The sequence below is a fragment of the Genypterus blacodes genome, unplaced genomic scaffold (genome assembly GCF_046128005.1).
Source record: "Genypterus blacodes isolate CSIRO-AG114 ecotype Tasmania unplaced genomic scaffold, CSIRO-AGI_Gbla_v1 ptg000010l_1, whole genome shotgun sequence".
Lineage (NCBI taxonomy): Eukaryota > Metazoa > Chordata > Actinopteri > Ophidiiformes > Ophidiidae > Genypterus > Genypterus blacodes.
In genome coordinates this window covers 1,035,283-1,054,086 of record NW_027466824.1, presented here as the reverse complement: position 1 = coordinate 1,054,086, position 18,804 = coordinate 1,035,283, and the positions used below count along the sequence as shown (strand labels likewise).

General features: G+C 47.2%; 3 protein-coding genes across 3 annotated transcripts; 2 read left to right on the top strand and 1 right to left on the bottom strand.

Moving 5' to 3' along the window:
* Positions 1-1,871: 1,871 nt before the first annotated feature.
* On the top strand, positions 1,872-6,832 carry LOC143007611 (elongation factor 1-alpha, somatic form). Its single transcript, XM_076159029.1, has 8 exons — positions 1,872-1,893; positions 3,300-3,528; positions 3,788-3,967; positions 4,447-4,743; positions 5,182-5,332; positions 5,480-5,736; positions 5,839-6,073; positions 6,325-6,832. Exons 2-8 carry the CDS (start codon positions 3,385-3,387, stop codon positions 6,447-6,449), a joined length of 1,389 nt encoding a protein of 462 aa, XP_076015144.1. The 5' UTR covers positions 1,872-1,893; positions 3,300-3,384; the 3' UTR covers positions 6,450-6,832.
* A 788-nt stretch (positions 6,833-7,620) lies between these two features.
* LOC143007425 (cyclic GMP-AMP synthase-like) lies at positions 7,621-10,066 on the top strand. The gene is made up of 5 exons (XM_076158772.1): positions 7,621-8,437; positions 8,537-8,756; positions 8,885-9,181; positions 9,282-9,381; positions 9,509-10,066. The coding sequence occupies exons 1-5, from the start codon at positions 7,634-7,636 to the stop codon at positions 9,852-9,854; spliced, it is 1,767 nt and encodes a 588-aa protein (XP_076014887.1). The 5' UTR covers positions 7,621-7,633; the 3' UTR covers positions 9,855-10,066.
* A 1,817-nt stretch (positions 10,067-11,883) lies between these two features.
* Positions 11,884-17,621, bottom strand: LOC143007755 (uncharacterized). Its single transcript, XM_076159208.1, has 3 exons — positions 15,834-17,621; positions 14,478-14,580; positions 11,884-13,771 (listed from the first exon to the last, which is right to left on the bottom strand). The coding sequence occupies exons 1-3, from the start codon at positions 17,481-17,483 to the stop codon at positions 12,126-12,128; spliced, it is 3,399 nt and encodes a 1,132-aa protein (XP_076015323.1). The 5' UTR covers positions 17,484-17,621; the 3' UTR covers positions 11,884-12,125.
* Positions 17,622-18,804: the final 1,183 nt, after the last annotated feature.

Sequence of the window (18,804 nt, the reverse complement as noted above, 5' to 3'; positions counted from 1 at the left end):
AGAGAACGCCCTGCTTGAAATAAGTCTGCAGAAGAAGAAGAAGAAGAAGAAGAAGCAACCTGAATGCCACTGAAGAAACCCTGTAGGTCACAACCAAACACACCGTCCGCCACGCGACCTTAAGGCCTGAACAAGGATCAGCCACAGGACTCAGTTTGATTGAAGACGTCTCTGTGCCTCTGAACCACAGCGCTCAGATCTTCAGTTCCATAGAGGGGCGTAAAGTTTACAGATGCACCTTTCTTTGTTTTTCAAGCAGTAAAAATGTAATTTTAGCCCCGGTTGCTTTATTGTTTCATTAACTTCCAATAAAAGGAAAGAAGGAGTGGGCTGGTGTTTGGACTCCTCAAACATCTGCTGCTGCACTTTGCTCACAGCCAACAACAACAACAACAACACACAGGTACATACGTCTACACAAGACTAATGGATCCTATAAGAGTGGACCAAGTTTAAAAACAAAGTGGTGTAGAGCAGAGGAGCGCTCTTATCTCTTTACTGAGCTCAGGCAGAGGAGCAGCGTTCCTTCACATTATTAACTTCTCTATAAGCTGCGATGGAACGCTTTGGTTGTCGACGGCGATTCAGTTCACAGGATGCAGCTTCACTTTTCACTGGAGCTTAAATATTCAAACATTTAGGTGGAAACATCTGGGGAGGTTATTGAGTTGTTATCAGTAATTGATCCAAATGAGTCGACATCAAAACAATATCAATATCAATCATAGTCTTCATCATTTCAAGGATCAAAGGTCAGAGTTACTATAGGAGAGAGATCTATGACAACATAAGAGGGTTCAGGGTCAGGGGTCAGAGGTCAACATGTGTGGAGCTTGATGCAGGCTGAGAAAGAAGCTGAAGCTGCACAAAGACGCAATCACAATTAAAACCCTGATTACAATGAACCAAAACACTGCAGAATTAATCAGTCCACCTCAGACTGCACAGTGACACACACACACACACACACACACGTCTCTGTGTTACTACAACTTCAATATTAAACTCCAGATTCTAACTCTCCAGTGACGGGTAAACACGTGGATGTGATTGTTGGAGTGACAGTGAGCATCAGGTCATCATGATGTGATGACCTGATGCTTCGTCTCTGTTCACTGTCTAAACTCCATTTCCACTCTGATAGAGAATCAGCAGGTGAACATTTGTCCACCAGGGGGCGAACACGGGCCTCCAATCAGAGCAGACACATTTAGCTTCACTGTCCTCATTTCTTCCTCTGTGAGAGAGCAGAGCTCAGTCTGGATGAAGATGAACTGGAGAGAGGATGCTGAGGGACCTGAAGCTCCTCAGCATCTTCTGAGCCCAAACAAATGTGTCAAGACCCGCTCAGTGATAAATGTAACAGGCTAGTTAGTTAGTTAGTTAGTTAGTTAGTTAGTTAGTTAGTTATAACTTCCTGCTTCACTTTGTGTGAATGAACACATTATAACATCTTATCAGTGTCATGTAAGGAATACTTTACATCTGATTACTCACAGCTGAGTATGATAATATGATGCTGGATCATTACTGAAGTGCTTCTGGAGGATGAGTTTGTGATTGATTACTTTTTGATGAATAAGAACATCACGTAGTGGGGCGACCTGACCCGATCAGAGAAACTGGAAGAGTCGAACAGGAACTTAGTGTAGTAACATAGAAGTATGACTTCACTGTCACTGTTAGTTTGATGACATCACCTGAAGCTCTACAGGCTGATGCTGTTGGTGGGAACACGGTGATTGGTTAACTTTGTGTTGGGTTAAACATTTAAAGGAAACTTATCTTGTCTGTTGGCGCACGTGACCGAGGCTGAGTGTGAGTGTCAGGCTCAGCCAAGAGGAGACACATGTTCACTGAAGAGGAGGGGAGAGGAAGAACATTACTGCACAGGTGAGACCACACACACACACACACACACACACACACACTCTCCAGTGTCTATGCTTATGTGGTTGTCTCTGTAATGTGAGTCAGGCTGGTGTGTGTGTGTGTGTGTGTGTGTGTGTGTGTGTGTAACGTCTGTGCTCCTCAGTGCGATGCTGGAGTTGCGTGTGCGCGCAGGTTTACGCAGCTCGCTCCTTAGCTGCGCGCAGTGACGGATCAGCGTCTCTCTCTCTCTCTCTCTCTCTCTCTCTCTCTCTCCGCTCTGCACAGCCCGCACAGCCAGCAGCTCTCAGGTACGACGCGCCGCCTCACACGCCGTTTAGGGGTCACACCGTGCGGACACACCGCGGCTCTGCCTGCGTAGAGCTGCGGTGACGCAGACTCGAGGGCCGGCGGCCCGGAGTCGCAGCAGCCGCATCCGCGCTCCGTATAGCGGGCAGATGGCGGAACATGGCGGCGCCCCTCCCCCCTCCCGTTAATCCCTCTGTTTTGGCGCGACTTGAGGTGTTTAACGCGCTTTGTCGGTGTTTCTCGCGTCTTGTAACGTGACGCGCACTGTGGCGCACATTAGCAGCCGAGTGTCCGCCTGCAGAGGCACCGAGAGCCGCTGAGACACCTGAGCGAGTCTGGAGCCGCTCAGGTTTCACTCGGATGAAGCTGCTGCGCTTCTTCCACCTGTGCAGCCGGAAACAAACACGATGACTTTACCTCTCTACGTGATCACCTTCAGGCGCCACAGGGAATGACTGTATGGCACTTTAACGCGTCTCACTGTGACCCCCTGCTGTGTGTGTGTGCGTGTGCGTATGTGTGTGTGTGTGTGTGTGTGAGAGAGAGAAAGAGAGAGACACAAATGGCTGCAACAGCAACACTGCCTGTGATCGTGACACAAAATGGTGGAGTGTGTGCACGGATGTTAAAAAAGAGGAGGAGGAGTTGTGAAGTGTTGAAGTGTCTCAGTGAGGACAGCAGGACAGACAGGTGGCTGGATTGAGGAGAGGAAGAGGAGGAGGAGGGTTTGGTGCAGTTGACTGAGACTAAACCTGCAGCAGACTAGCAATCCACGACATTTAAGCTGCGTTCAATTCAAAGTCAGGCGTCACAATTTTGTAAATTCCAGCCTTCTGACCACCAAGTGACCAAACAGGCCCACAAACGTAAACAAGTCACCTGTCAGAATGAGAGACGCCTGTGGAAACGAGTGACTGTGTGTCCATCTGCAGCTTGAAGCAAAGCAGCAGCTCATGTTACAGAAAAGGAGTTAAAAACTAAATGAACACTGTTTGTATCCTTAACCTTCTGATATCTGACAGCAACTGAAAATCCCTGCATCAATCAGTGGCTAACGTAAGAGCCTGAAGGCATCGTGTTTCCGTCTGTGCCAACTAACCGTAACTCAACCCCGGTGTCAGCAGGCCGACGGCCCGTGACCTCAGACGGCCCTGTGACCTCCCGTGACCTCCGAAGGCCCCGTGACCTCTGCCAGCCGCCGCCACCATGGGAAAGGAGAAACTCCACATCAACATCGTGGTGATCGGCCACGTGGACTCAGGGAAGTCCACCACCACGGGACATCTCATCTATAAGTGCGGCGGCATCGACAAGAGGACCATCGAGAAGTTTGAGAAGGAAGCAGCCGAGGTCAGAGGACAGCAAACACACAAGGCTCCACACACAGAGTCACACACACACTCACTGTGTCCTCTGTGCTGCAGGAAGTCAAGACAGACAGGATGTTAAAGAGAAAATTAAAATCTTTTCTTTAACATTGAGGCTTGAATCATTTGTCTCCAGGTTGCCTCAGAGATGTTTGCAGTAAAAACCATCGACCTCTCTTTCCTCCACAGCTGATGCGTCTTGTTTGAGTGTAAACAGGATCTTTGTGTCCGTCCTTCCTCAGATGGGGAAAGGCTCCTTCAAGTACGCCTGGGTGCTGGACAAGCTGAAGGCAGAGAGGGAGCGAGGCATCACCATCGACATCTCACTGTGGAAGTTTGAGACCAGCAGGTACTATGTGACCATCATCGACGCCCCGGGTCACCGCGACTTCATCAAGAACATGATCACCGGAACCTCCCAGGTGTGTAACGGGAGGACGAGGCGGCGGCGGCGCCTCACTTTGGGTTCAGCTCGGAAACTGTCCCGTTGTTTTCGTTGAGTGTAAGACAACGTATGGAGGAGAGTCTCAGTCAGAGACTCTCTGACTGAGTCAAATCAGAGTCAAATCAGATACCAACACTTACTTACTAACATTCTGTCTCTAGCAGCACATTCTGAACCGGGCTCACTGACAGAGGAATTAACAAATATAAAATTAATAAAAGTGACGTGAAAGCTTTTTGGGAAGAGAAGGGAAAACTGGAAAAGTTTGAAAGAGTTAATTTGGGAAAATCAATTGACAATAGTAAATTAATTTGACATTCTTCTCTACTTTAACTTTCTATTATGATTTGTTTCTAATTCTTTAATGTCTTCATTCAAAGAGACTTGTAGTGGAAGTATAGAAGGCTTCACCTCCTCAGAGGCCTGAGCTCCTCCTTGTGTCTCCTGCTCCCTCAGGCTGACTGTGCTGTGCTGATCGTGGCGGCTGGAGTGGGAGAGTTTGAAGCCGGTATCTCTAAGAACGGTCAGACGCGGGAGCACGCCCTGCTGGCCTACACGCTGGGGGTCAAGCAGCTCATCGTGGGCATCAACAAGATGGACTCCACCGAGCCCAACTACAGCCAGAAGAGGTACGAGGAGATAGTGAAGGAAGTGAGCACCTACATAAAGAAGATTGGCTACAACCCCGACACGGTGGCCTTCGTCCCGGTGTCAGGCTGGAATGGAGACAACATGCTGGAGCCCAGTCCCAACGTGAGTCTGAGTCAAAGAGCTGTGTTAGAGTGGAGGAAGATGAAGATGAGGATGGCCAAGTAAGAGAGAAAAGATCATTCTGTTGGGATTGATCTAACTTTGACCTGAAAACATAATCTTCATATGAACACACAGGATAAACAGAAGATCAGTGAGGGATGCAGTTACAATAACACACCGCCAGGGGCTTCAGACGTTACTTACTGCCGCTTTAAACACATCAGTCAATCATGTCTCATCATCCCCGGGTGTTCACATGACCTCATAGAAGAAAGACACACACAGTTGTGAGATTAAACCCAACTATGGTGAAAATGCCCCTGAGCAAGGCACAGAATACACAAACCAGAGCTTTAATCAGGACTGATGATGGAGGAATCTGTCCTGTAATGAGCTGATGCTTGTATAAAGTGTCTGACATGCTCATGACCTTTTCAGATGACTTGGTTTAAGGGGTGGAAGGTCAACAGGAAGGAAGGCAATGCCTCAGGTACCACACTGCTGGAGGCTCTGGACGCCATCCAGCCCCCCTCCCGCCCCACAGACAAACCTCTCCGTCTCCCCCTGCAGGACGTCTACAAGATCGGAGGCACGTGAAGTACTGAGGAAGAGATGGATGAAGTAGAGCCCCAGTGGGAGACGTGTGTGAGAGAGGAATGATGAAGCTCCACCTCAGATGTACAGGTAGATGCTAGCTCCAGTGTCTCTGACTGTCCGTCTCTGCTGAACCTCTCAGGTATTGGAACCGTGCCCGTGGGCCGCGTGGAGACGGGCGTCCTCAAGCCTGGAATGGTGGTGACCTTTGCCCCCGTCAATGTGACCACTGAGGTGAAGTCTGTGGAAATGCACCACGAAGCGCTGACCGAGGCCGTGCCCGGGGACAACGTAGGCTTTAACGTCAAGAACGTGTCTGTCAAGGACATTCGCCGTGGCAACGTGGCCGGCGACAGCAAGCATGACCCGCCGCAGGAAGCTGCCACCTTTACCGCCCAGGTAGGAAACTACAAGACAACTAGACTTCTGCTTGCGGCCCATTTCACACATCTACCCCAGCTTGACCCCATGTTGACCCCATGTTGACCCTTTGCCTTGTAGGTGATCATCCTGAACCACCCGGGCCAGATCAGCGCCGGTTACGCTCCGGTGCTGGACTGTCACACCGCTCACATCGCCTGCAAATTCGCAGAGCTGAAGGAGAAGATTGACCGTCGCTCCGGCAAGAAGCTGGAGGACAATCCCAAGTCTCTGAAGTCTGGGGACGCCGCCATCGTGGATATGATCCCGGGAAAGCCCATGTGTGTGGAGAGCTTCTCTGAGTACCCCCCTCTGGGTAGGTCCAGCATCAGAGGAGAGGTCTGAACCCTGACCCTGACTCCAGCCTGAACCCTAACTCCAGCCTGAACCTTGACCCTAACTCCAGCCTGAACCCCGACCCTAACTCCAGCCTGACCCTTGACCCTGACTCCAGCCTGAACCTTGACCCTAACTCCAGCCTGAACCCCGACCCTAACTCCAGCCTGACCCTTGACCCTAACTCTTTTCCACCTGTTAAACGTCTCTCTGCTCCCGTTTCCCTCGCAGGTCGTTTTGCGGTGCGTGACATGCGTCAGACGGTGGCGGTCGGCGTGATCAAGGCTGTGGAGAAGAAAGCTTCCGCCGCTGGTAAAGTCACCAAGTCTGCCCAGAAGGCCCAGAGGAGCAAATGAATGTTGTGCTGCGCTGCCGACCTCCAGGTTTCCCAGAGCAGAGCATCTAGAACCCTCACCCATCTCCCTAACGGCTGCTTCAACCTGATCATCAAAGACTGGTTAATCATCACAATGCATCGCAAAAGTATTAGAAGGAAAGAACGACATGTAGGTCTCTGCTCCCTGGGGCGGCACGCCGAGATACAAGGCAATAAATAACCAACCATAGATCCAAACCTGCTCTGTTGATGGGGTGGAGGTACTGACCCACACTAGATAAGGTCCCAACATCACCTCTAGCTCTCTTTGTGTGCACACTAGTCTCTAAATGCTCCATGTTGTTTGTTTGCAGCGACACAGAGCCGGTGAAGTTCAAACTATGTTCCTGTTAGATCAGTCCAGCTCCTGAGCTCTGTTGTGTTTAAGCTTTAATTAGCACTTTAAAGAAAAGGTTCCGGTTTGTCCCGGTCTGGACCAACTGTTGACTCTTTAAGCACTTTGATTGAGATTCTGCTAACCTTGGTATAAGCTAAATAAGCTACTGCACCTTACTGTAAGATGGCACGAGCCTCTTTGCAACATTAAACATGTTTCAACCAAACCAAAGTCCCCTCAGGTCTTTGATCGTTATTGAAGCCCTGCAGCCTTGAGATCAACCTGTGGAGCCATCAATCACAGCAGGAGAGAAGGAGCTATGGAGCCATAACCCCTCCAGAGGCCGATCCTTCTGTTCCTCCTGCTGGTTGAACAAAGCACACTCTCCTGCAGTCGGTCCAGCACCTACTAACACCTGTACCAGACGAGTCCTCACCGTGTTAGAGACCAGGCAGAGGGTTCCAACACTCCGGTGGCTCAGCTGTTTGATCTCGTCAGGCTTCATAACCTCCACATCCAATCGGACCATTACATACAAATGTAACAACACATGTTCTCTGTGTTGTTCACCAATACCGTCAGTTTAAATGTAGTATTTTACAACCAACATATATTTGACCCATTCAAAAATCAGAATCAACCAGGTGGTAAGATCCTAAACAAGGATCAGGACTGTAAATTGCAGTACATAGTTTTGTCCATCAGATGTCGCTCTTGGTACGGCAGCAGCATTGTGAGCACCTGGACGCCAGAGGGGGCGTGGCCTGTCCTCAGCACTTCCAGGAATGACTCTCGTCGCCAGTTTCATTTCTTTCACTTTCACCAACATGACTGGCAGAGGAAGACCACGCAACATGAGACAGACCAAGAGTCTGGATGAACCATCGAGACCAAATCTCCAGGCACAGGCATCACTGCCGAGCCCCCCGGGGAGAGCAGGTGAGGGAGAGGAGCCGAAGAAAAGGGAGCGGAAGCAGCCAGGACCCGCTGATGACAAACCAGCAGCCACTGTCCACAGACAGAAGAGCTCTGAAGCTTGTGTCGGTGGAGACAAATCACCACAACAACCAGCAAAGACGATGAAGAAGCAAGACGCAAAGAAAGAGAAAGAAAAGGAGACGATGAAGAAGCAAGACGCACAGAAAAAGAAAGAAGAGGAGACGATGAAGAAGCAAGACGCACAGAAAAAGATAGAAGAGGAGACGATGAAGAAGCAAGACGCACAGAAAAAGAAAGATGAGGAGACGATGAAGAAGCAAGACGCACAGAAAAAGAAAGATGAGGAGACGATGAAGAAGCAAGACGCACAGAAAAAGAAAGAAGAGGAGACGATGAAGAAGCAAGACGCACAGAAAAAGAAAGATGAGGAGAAGATGAAGAAGCAAGACGCACAGAAAAAGAGAGAAGAGGAGACAATGAAGAAGCAAGACGCAAAGAAAAAGAAAGAAGAGGAGCGCCTCCTCCGCACAACCCTAAATGCCCTGAGGATCAAGATGAAGGACAAAGCAAAAGCAGCGGCTGTCATCAACGACCTCATAAGCGACATAATGGAGCACCTGAAGAAAAACACTGTGTGCTTCAAAGATGTCCAGCAGAAACTAGGCACCGGAAGTTACTATGAAAATCTCAAGGTAAGTCGCTCCGTGATGAACTTCCTATAAAGACAAATCTGTCACGCTACTTTAAAGTCGTGTCTGTCCACATTCCCACGGTGATGTGTTTGAGTGCAGATTGCTGACCCTGATGAGTTCGATGTGATGATGCCGATGCCTGTTGACCGGGCAGAGATCAAGCCGTTCAAAGAGGACGGTGCCTTCTACAGTGTGGGGCTGAAACGGGGCAAAAACCCACTGCAGAGGTTTCAGCAAGAGGGCAGCAGCCACCTGTCTGCCAGTGAGATGCTCCAAGACTTCAGAGAGGAAGTGAAGAAGTGTGTGAAGAAGCTTAAGAGTGAGTCACAAACACAAAACCAGTGATCTTATTATCTATAGATGATCTATTCAAACACTCTAATGTACTTTAGATGTTTTCAAAAATATATATCTGTGAGCAAAGTTTGAGCTCCTTTGTTCTTCAAGGTGTGGAGGTTCTTCCAGATGTTGAGGTTCCTCCAGATGTGGAGGTGACAGGTAAAAAGAGAGCCTGTCCTGCAGTGACGCTGCTGATCCGACAGAAAGAGCTGGTGGAGCTCTCTCTGGATGTGGTCCTGTGTCTAGAGGTCAAATCAACCTGGCCGTCGTTCACTCAAGGCGGACTTAAAGTCGAGCGCTGGCTGGGAGGCAAAGCGAAGCAGCAGTTCAAGTACCTGCCGTTCTACTTGGTCCCAAAATATAAAGGCTGTGGTACGGTGGTGTGTGATGGCGTCCGTGCTAAAGGTTAGACATTTAACTCATAAATAACTCTCTCTCACTTCTCCCCATGTTAAGGAGACAGGTTCTTAACCCTTACATGTGTGTGTTCTCCTACGACACACAGATGTTTGGCGGCTGTCCTTCTCTCACGTGGAGAAGGCCATCATGAAGAGCCATGGATCAAAGAAGACGTGCTGTGAAGCGGGAGGAGCAAAATGCTGCAGGTGAAGACTGACGTTAGAGTCTAAACTGTAACTCTGGTAAAGTCACGTCAGGAGAGAAAGAAAACTCAAACAGAGCTCACTGTAATACTTAGAGAGATTAATGCCATGTCCTTCTTCTTCTTAACAGGAAAGACTGCCTGAAGCTCCTAAAGCATCTGCTCCACCTGCTGAAGGACCAGGACCAGAAATCCTTTGAGAAGATCTGCTCCTACCACGCCAAGACCACGCTCCTACACGCCTGCTGCTCCAGAGTAGACGACAGTGACTGGGAGGACTCACGTCTGGCTGAATGCTTCAGAGGGTTGCTGGAGGACTTTGAAGGCCACCTGACAGAGAAGAAGCTCACCAACTTCTTCATCCCAGCTCACAATCTGCTCTCGGATGTCAGCAGGAAGAGCTGCACCTCTCTCGCCTCTCGGATCAGGGAACAGCGTGAGCGCGGCTTTCCCATTTTCATGGAAAATGAAAATTAGAAAAAAAGGGAAGACACCAGCTTGAATAGAAATCATTGTCCTCAGGCCTTTATTCTTTTATAAACTCATTTTAAACTGTTACGTGTCTACTTACAGTATAAATACTGAACCAAAGCCAAGACCAATCCCTCTAATGTGATTGGTTCTCCCCGCTTCAAAAAGTTGTGCAGTGCAAAACGTGCTCACTGTATTCATTAATCCTGACTTGATCATTTTGTTTAAAAACATCAGCTATTTCAATTTCAATCATTCAATCAATTTGTTTTGTTCATTTTTGTTTTGTAAGTTAAGGAGTTTAACATGTTTTGCTCCTGAGGTCATGGGGCTGGTCAATTTCATTTATTATTATTTATTCATTTTAAGTTTATTTTTCAGTATCAAATGGCTCAATTAGTTGGTTGAAAAATGTTTGGTATAGTAAAGTAAAATAGTTTACACAGGGATTTGATTTTGTTGAAATTAAGGCAAATTGATGCATTTTGAATCTTTTCTGGTTCACACTAAAAAACAAGGTTATTAAAGTTGTTCTTTGTTGTAAGTGGATCTATTTCTTTCTTTTTTCTTTTTCTTTTTAGTTTTCCTTAATGTTAATAATGATTCAATGTTATGCAGAGATGTACAATTTATAGACAAATGATACTATTTATCGTCGTGGCGGAGGGTGGGGGGCGCAAATGTTTTCTTCTTCCTCGGGGGGGCTCGACAGAAAACAATTTAGAAGCACTGCTCTACACTCACGTCAATGAACTGCTCCTCCTCTGCAGAGCTGAACCCATTGAGCTGGTGCATTGGAGGGATCTCTCTCTCTCTCTCTCTCTCTCTCTCTCTCTCACGCAGTCATACTGGGGACTGTTATCAGGGAAGTACTTTTTAAAGGATCCCATCAGTGATGAATTATGCTACCTAATATATGGAATCACTGAGGTGGGATCATAGTCAGTAGTTTCAACAAATTCATGCAGGATTTCAAATGAATCAGCATTTCCTTCACCAAGTCGCCTGCTGCCCCACATCGCAAGCTTTCGAGTGAAAGAGCGGATCCTGTCTGTGACTTGAGGGAGGTGTTTATCTCTCACCGGCACGTTTTCACTGAAAATACTCCAGCGGCTTATCAGCGTGGTTGGGCTGTGCTGTGTTTAAGTGACGCCTTCATTGATTTGGCTGCCAACATTTGTAGACACAGTAAACACACCGGTCTTTCCTCGTCTCCCACCGTAGTCACAGTGAAGCCAGGCGCTACATCTGCTTCCGCATATTTCCTCCTCTTAGCTTTCGGGAGACTTTTGTCTGTCTCATTATCTCCGTCTCTTCTCTCTGCCTTTCTTCTCATCCCTCATAAGTATTTTTCCATTGTGCTGGCTCCGGCGGTGCTTCATATCTCCAGCTCTGTGTGTGTGTGTGTGTGTGTGTGTGTGTGTGTGTGTTTTGAAGCCATATTTCCTTGATGTTTATTTTCTTTAGATTCCGATCATTAAAGTCGTCACCATTTTGAAAGCGTACCTGTTCTTACCTGACCTCACGTCTGAACACGTAAAATATGGATCCATCTCTGATCAGCTAACCTGAGCCGGCCCCCTGCTGTGCACGCCGCTCACTGCACTGCTATGAAGACAGGAAGTAGGAAGTAGGGCTTCCCTGAGGTTCAGTAAAGCTGAAGCTCAGGTTTAAGTGTGGAGCTGAACTCTGTTTGATGTCACCTGAGATGATCATAACAAACAGCTGCCAGCCAATCAGAGACCAGCAAGTGTTCACAGCCGAGGTACAAGAGACAAAGTTCACCTCTGTGCTGCAGTATTGATCACCTGAAAGTCAAACAGGAAATCACTTTAAGACACAGCTGACAGGAAGCAGGAGCTCACACAAGAGGTGTTTATTGTTTTTGTCCTGAAATCCCTGAATGTGACAAAGATAAATTAAAGAATTCAATTGATTCATAAATCACAACCCAACATTTGATCTATTTACAATGATCACAAGAATAAAAACACAAGAAAATAATAACAATAATACCTTCTTATTTCTGATCAGGTTCATCTGTGATGAGTTGGCAGCATGTGTGTATTGATTTATTGATCAACAGTTATTAGATCAGATCAGTGTGGGTGGATTGTTGTGTTACAGCAGAAAGAAGCAACCAGAAACATCAGAGACAAATATGATGTCATCAATGAAAAAGCAGAATGTGAAGAAGAAGAAGTCAAAGTAAAGACAGCAGATCAGATCATCTGGACCTTAAATGACAGAGAATCATTACACATCAACTCCAGCAGGTTACTCAGTGTGACTGACAGCTGAGATGATCAGAGGGGCGGAGTTTGTACCACCATCATTACGACAGGGACTGAAGAATGGGAGGAGCTTGTGAGTGAAGGAGCAGCCAGTGAAGGAGAAGATCAGAGCTGCAGCATCCACGTCATAGAAGGAGACCAGACCCCCCTCATAGTCCACAAACACTCCAACCTTCTCTGGCTTTGACTTCAGACTCAGACGGACAAGAGAGTCATCACGACCTGAGAACTCATTTTCATTCCTCAACATAACAGCCCAGTAACCATGCTGAGGCCTCACTGTCATGTCTCCCTTCCTCTTGCTCGTCTCTCTGGTCACTCCTAAATCCCACTTAGTCTTTCCTTTGACCTGAACCTCAAAGTAAAATCTTCCAGAGGAGAAACTCTGCTTTCCTAAAACATAAACAAATGGATCAAATCTCTGTGGTTTGTCTGGGAGATTCTTCCACACATCACCATGATGAACTTGTTTCTCATCATCAGACAGGATGAGTTTAGGATGAGCTGTATCAGGATCCAGAGTCACGTCCACTGCAAACTGCTGGATCCTCTTCAGCTCCAGCTTCTCCAGCAGCTTCTTCACCTCCTTACTGATGGTCTCCTCCAGCTGAGCCACAGCTTTCTCCAGGCTCCCCTCATGTGACCTTTGATGGACTCTGACCTGTGTCCAGTCCTTGGTGGGAGGAGCATTGATGGATGAGAAGCTTTGGAGGAGGTGGAGGTGATCTTCAGAGCGTAAGAGCTTCTCCACCTCAGCAGCTTTCACCTTCAGCTCAGAGAGTTCCTGCTGCAGCTCTTTGATGAAGTCTTCAGCCTGTTTCTTTGTGCTCTTCTGCTTCTCCTCCATGGTCTCCATGAAGTCGGCCTGGATGTCCTCCACATGCTGCTTCAGAGTGGTGAACATCTGAAGTCCTTCTGCTTTCTTTCTGTCTGCAGCTTCCCTGCTGAGCTGTTCTGACTGGTTGATCTCCTGGATCTTCAGTCGTCTCTGCTGCATCTTCTGCTTAATTTCAGCTACTGTTTTCTCTAACTTTGCCTTCTTTCCTTCATATCCTTCTTTCAGAGGAACAAACTCATGGTTCTTGTGGTCTAAAACAGGACAGAGTGAACACACACAGGTCTGGTCGGTCTTGCAGAAGAGCTCCAGAGGTTTATCGTGCGTCTTACACATCCTGTCCTCCAGGTTGTCCACAGGATGGATCAGCTGGTGTGATCTCAGGCGTGCTGCTGTCAGATGAGGCTCCAGATGAGTCTGACAGTAGGAGGCCTCACACTTCAGGCAGGACTTGATGGCTTTCACTTTGGTTCCAGTGCAGATGTCACACTGAACTTCTCCTGGTTTGGCAGCTGGTTCCTCTGATCTTCTGCTGGCTTTGTTTGTAATGGACAGTCTGAACTTAGCAGCTATCTCAGATAGGAGCCTGTTGACCTCCAGCACAGGTCTTGTGCAGAACACCTTGTTACACAGAGGACACACATACTGGATGTTACTGTCCCAGTGTTGAGTGATGCAGGTTCTGCAGAAGTTGTGTCCACATGATGTGGAGACTGGATCAGTGAAGACGTCCAGGCAGATGGAGCACATGAACTGATCTTCAGACTGCAGACGGCTGGCAGCAGACATGTCTGCTGAGAACAAAGGAGACAATGAGGGAATGACACGATCACTGAGAGTCTAACAGAACTAAGAGTCTGGAACCACAGCAGCAGCTTTAAAGCTCCTCAGTGATCAACATCTGATTACATTCAAGGAAGGAAACATGCAGACACAACGTAGCTGAAGTTACATAGTTCTGACTGTGGGGGCGTCAGAGGGGAAACCACGGCTGTGACCTCAATCTAAAGGTCAAATCCTGGCCTTCAGTCTCAGCTCTGTGTTGGTGGACTTGATTGTAACAGTTAGCATGTTAGCGTGACGTGTTAGTGTGGGAAAGGTCCAGAGATCAATCATTAGGATTGATTGAATATTGATCAGGACAGAAATGAAGCTTTCGTCTCTTTGCTTCTATTCTGACTGTTTGACTCTGTTAAAGTTGACATGACAACAGGCTGCATTCCATTCACTTCCTGTTGTCCTGGCTGAGTCTCACTGATTTACTGACGCAGCTAAACACGCTCACTTCCTGCTCTTACATTCGCTTACGTTCTGACGGTGTAAACACGGCGAGGACAAAGGCCGATCCATCGGTCAGTTGGTTTGTCTATAAGCAGCAGCGTGTGAACACTGAAACATGAGTGAAGCCTTTTAGAATGAAGGAGTGAAGTGAGCCGTGTGAGAGCAGCTCAGCTTTGGGCATCATGCTGCTGAAACACTCAAGATTGTGTCTGGACTCACCAGAGTTTGGCTGAGACGCTGCTGTGCTGTGGACAAACTTCTGATCCTCTGGCTTCTCTTCTGCTTCAGTCCAGTCGACTGCAGCTCTGCTCTCTGACTCACTGACTCACTTTCTGTTTCTATATGACCTTCAGACTCCTCCCTCCTTCCCTCTTGTTGCTTCTCCTCGTCTTCCCCTTGGTTTAGAGTTCAGCTGTAGATTTGTCAGAATGTCTTTGGGTTTTTCGTTGGATTGGAACTCAGATGGACGCACAGTTTCTCCACGTTGCTTCCTTGGTGACTTTAAAATAATATGAACAGAATGAGAACGCTGAGGACTCCACCATGGTCATCAGCCAACTATCAGCTGAAAGGAGAGAGAGAGAGAGAGTGTGTGTGTGTGTGTGTGTGTGTGTGTGTGTGTGTGTGTGTGTGTGTTTGTGTGTGTGTGTGTGTGTGTGTGTGTGTGTGTGTGTGTTTGTTTGTGTGTTTTGAAGCCATATATCCTTGATTATTGTATTTAGATTTCGATCATTAAAGTCGTCACCATTTTGAAAGCGTACCTGTTCTTACCTGACCTCACGTCTGAACACGTAAAATATGGATCCATCTCTGATCACCTAACCTGAGCCGGCCCCCTGCTGTGCACGCCGCTCACTGCACTGCTATGAAGACAGGAAGTAGGAAGTAGGACTTCACAGGTGTGTCAGTTTTAGCAGTTTTCCTTTGAAGTGATTCCCTGAGGTTCAGTAAGGCTGAAGCTCAGGTTAAAGTGTGGAGCTGAACTCTGTTTGATGTCAGCTGAGGTGATCATAACAAACAGCTGCCAGCCAATCAGAGACCAGCAAGTGTTCACAGCCCAGGTACAAGAGACAAAGTTCACCTCTGTGCTGCAGTATTGATCACCTGAAAGTCAAACAGGAAATCACTTTAAGACACAGCTGACAGGAAGCAGGAGCTCACACAAGAGGTGTTTATTGTTTTTGTCCTGAATCCCTGAATGTGACAAAGATAAATGAAAGAATTCAATTGATTCATAAACCACAACCCAACATTTGATCTATTAACAATGATCACAAGAATAAAAACACAAGAAAATAATAACAATAATACCTTCTTATTTCTGATCAGGTCCATCTGTGATGTGTTGGCAGCATGTGTGTATTGATTTATTGATCAACAGTTATTAGATCAGATCAGTGTGGGTGGATTGTTGTGTTACAGCAGAAAGAAGCAACCAGAAACATCCCAGACAAATATGATGTCATCAATGAAAAAGAAGAATGTGAAGAAGAAGAAGTCAAAGTAAAGACAGCAGATCAGATCATCTGGACCTTAAATGACAGAGAATCATTACACATCAACTCCAGCAGGTTACTCAGTGTGACTGACAGCTGAGATGATCAGAGGGGCGGAGTTTTTACCACCATCATTAAGACAGGGACCGAAGAGTGGGAGGAGCTTGTGAGTGAAGGAGCAGCCAGTGAAGGAGAAGATCAGAGCTGCAGCATCCACGTCATAGAAGGAGACCAGACCCTCCTCATAGTCCACAAACACTCCAACCTTCTCTGGCTTTGACTTCAGACTCAGACAGACAGGAGAGTCATCACAACCTGAGAACTCATTTTTTTTCCTCAACCCAACAGCCCAGTGACCATGCTGAGGCCTCAGTGTGATGATTCCCTTCCTCTTGCTCGTCTCTCTGGTCACTCCTAAATTCCACTCTGTCTTTCCTTTGACCTGAACCTCAAAGTAAAATCTTCCAGAGGAGAAACTCTGCTTTCCTAAAACACAAACACATGGATCAAATCTCTGTGGTTTGTCTGGGAGTTTCTTCCACACATCACCATGATGAACTTGTTTCTTATCATGAGACAGGATCAGAGCAGGATTAGCTGTATCAGGATCCAGAGTCACGTCCACTGCAAACTGCTGGATCCTCTTCAGCTCCACCTTCAGCAGCTTCTTCACCTCCTTACTGATGGTCTCCTCCAGCTGAGCCACAGCTTTCTCCAGGCTCCCCTTATGTGACCTTTGATGGACTCTGACCTGTGTCCAGTCCTTGGTGGGAGGAGCATTGATGGATGAGAAGCTTTGGAGAAGGTGGAGGTGATCTTCAGAGCGTAACAGCTTCTCCACCTCAGCAGCTGTCACCATCAGCTCAGAGAGTTCCTGCTGCAGCTCTTTGATGAAGTCTTCAGCCTGTTTCTTTGTGCTCTTCTGCTTCTCCTCCACGGTCTCCATGAAGTCGGCCTGGATGTCCTCCACATGCTGCTTCAGAGTGGTGAAGATCTGAAGTCCTTCTGCTTTTTTTCTGTCTGCAGCTTCCCTGCTGAGCTGTTCTGACTGGTTGATCTCCTGGATCTTCAGATGTCTCTGCTGCATCTTCTGCTGAATCTCAGCTACTGTCTTCTCCAGCTTGGCCTTCTTTCCTTCATATTCTTCTTTCAGAGGAACAAACTCATGGTTCTTGTGGTCTAAAGCAGGACAGAGTGAACACACACAGGTCTGGTCGGTCTTGCAGAAGAGCTCCAGAGGTTTATCGTGCGTCTTACACATCCTGTCCTCCAGGTTGTCCACAGGATGGATCAGCTGGTGTGATCTCAGGCGTGCTCCTGTCAGATGAGGCTCCAGATGAGTCTGACAGTAGGAGGCCTCACACTTCAGGCAGGACTTTATGGCTTTCACTTTGGTTCCAGTGCAGAAGTCACACTGAACTTCTCCTGGTTTGACAGCTGGTTCCTCTGATCTTCTGCTGGCTCTGTTTGTAGTGGACAGTCTGAACTCAGCAGCTATCTCAGATAGGAGCCTGTTGACCTCCAGCTTAGGTCTTGTGCGGAACATCTCCTTACACAGAGGACACACACACTGGACGTTACTGTCCCAGTGTTGAGTGATGCAGGTTCTGCAGAAGTTGTGTCCACATGATGTGGAGACTGGATCAGTGAAGACGTCCAGGCAGATGGAGCACATGAACTGATCTTCAACATGTTTTGCTCCTGAGGTCATGGTGCTGGTCAATTTCATTTCTTATTATTGATTCATTTTATTTAAGTTTATTTTTCAGTATCAAATGGCTCAATTAGTTGGTTGAAAAATGTTTGGTATAGTAAAGTAAAATAGTTTACACAGGGATTTGATTTTGTTGAAATTAAGGCAAATTGATGCATTTTAAATCTTTTCTGGTTCACACTAAAAAACAAGGTTATTAAAGTTGTTCTTTGTTGTAAGTGGATCTATTTCTTAGATTAGTTTTCCTTAATGTTAGTAATGATTCAATGTTATGCAGAGGTGTACTTAACAATTTTATAGACAAATGATACTATTTATCGTCGTGGCGGAGGCGCAAATGTTTTCTTCTTCCTCGCCTCAAGTCGCTGCATCTGTGCTCAGTCAGTCACCCTGTCCTTCATTCAGCCAGCAGACATCACATGACCTGTGATCACATGGGACATTGTAGATGTTATTTGTTATGATTCCTTTTATCACCAAGTCGCCTGCTGCCCCACATCGCAAGCTTTCGAGTGAAAGAGCGGATCCTGTCTGTGACTTGAGGGAGGTGTTTATCTCTCACCGGCACGTTTTCACTGAAAATACTCCAGCGGCTTATCAGCGTGGTTGGGCTGTGATGTGTTAAAGTGACGCCTTCATTGATTTGGCTGCCAACATTTGTAGACACAGTAAACACACCGGTCTTTCCTCGTCTCCCACCGTAGTCACAGTGAAGCCAGGCGCTACATCTGCTTCCGCATATTTCCTCCTCTTAGCTTTCGGGAGACTTTTGTCTGTCTCATTATCTCCGTCTCTCTCTGCCTTTCTTTTCATCCCTGTTAGATAATTTTCCATTGTGCTGGCTCCGGCGGTGCTTCATATCTCCAGCTCTGTGTGTGTGTGTGTGTGTGTGTGTGTGTGTGTGTGTGTGTGTGTGTGTGTGTGTTTTGAAGCCATATTTCCTTGATGTTTATTTTCTTTAGATTCCGATCATTAAAGTCGTCACCATTTTGAAAGCGTACCTGTTCTTACCTGACCTCACGTCTGAACACGTAAAATATGGATCCATCTCTGATCAACTAACCTGAGCCGGCCCCCTGCTGTGCACGCCGCTCACTGCACTGCTATGAAGACAGGAAGTAGGAAGTAGGACTTCCCTGAGGTTCAGTAAAGCTGAAGCTCAGGTTAAAGTGTGGAGCTGAACTCTGTTTGATGTCAGCTGAGGTGATCATAACAAACAGCTGCCAGCCAATCAGAGACCAGCAACGAGGTACAAGAGACAAAGTTAACCTCTGTGCTGCAGTATTGATCACCTGAAAGTCAAACAAGAAATCACTTTAAGACACAGCTGACAGGA

What these genes read in the sequence shown, in the direction of transcription:
- LOC143007611 (XM_076159029.1), top strand. Translation starts at nt 3,385, where the DNA reads ATGGGAAAGGAGAAACTCCACATCAACATCGTGGTGATCGGCCACGTG. An exon ending in TGATCACCGGAACCTCCCAG is followed by an intron (nt 3,968 to 4,446) that starts GTGTGTAACGGG and finishes CTGCTCCCTCAG; the next exon opens with GCTGACTGTGCTGTGCTGAT. An exon ending in CTCTGAGTACCCCCCTCTGG is followed by an intron (nt 6,074 to 6,324) that starts GTAGGTCCAGCA and finishes TTTCCCTCGCAG; the next exon opens with GTCGTTTTGCGGTGCGTGAC.
- LOC143007755 (XM_076159208.1), bottom strand. Translation starts at nt 17,483, where the DNA reads ATGAAATTGACCAGCACCATGACCTCAGGAGCAAAACATGTTGAAGAT. An exon ending in CAGCTGTCAGTCACACTGAG is followed by an intron (nt 14,581 to 15,833) that starts TAACCTGCTGGA and finishes AGAAAGTGAGTC; the next exon opens with AGTGAGTCAGAGAGCAGAGC. An exon ending in AGCGTCTCAGCCAAACTCTG is followed by an intron (nt 13,772 to 14,477) that starts GTGAGTCCAGAC and finishes CTTTGTTCTCAG; the next exon opens with CAGACATGTCTGCTGCCAGC.
- LOC143007425 (XM_076158772.1), top strand. Translation starts at nt 7,634, where the DNA reads ATGACTGGCAGAGGAAGACCACGCAACATGAGACAGACCAAGAGTCTG. An exon ending in GTTACTATGAAAATCTCAAG is followed by an intron (nt 8,438 to 8,536) that starts GTAAGTCGCTCC and finishes GTTTGAGTGCAG; the next exon opens with ATTGCTGACCCTGATGAGTT. An exon ending in GTGTGTGAAGAAGCTTAAGA is followed by an intron (nt 8,757 to 8,884) that starts GTGAGTCACAAA and finishes TTGTTCTTCAAG; the next exon opens with GTGTGGAGGTTCTTCCAGAT.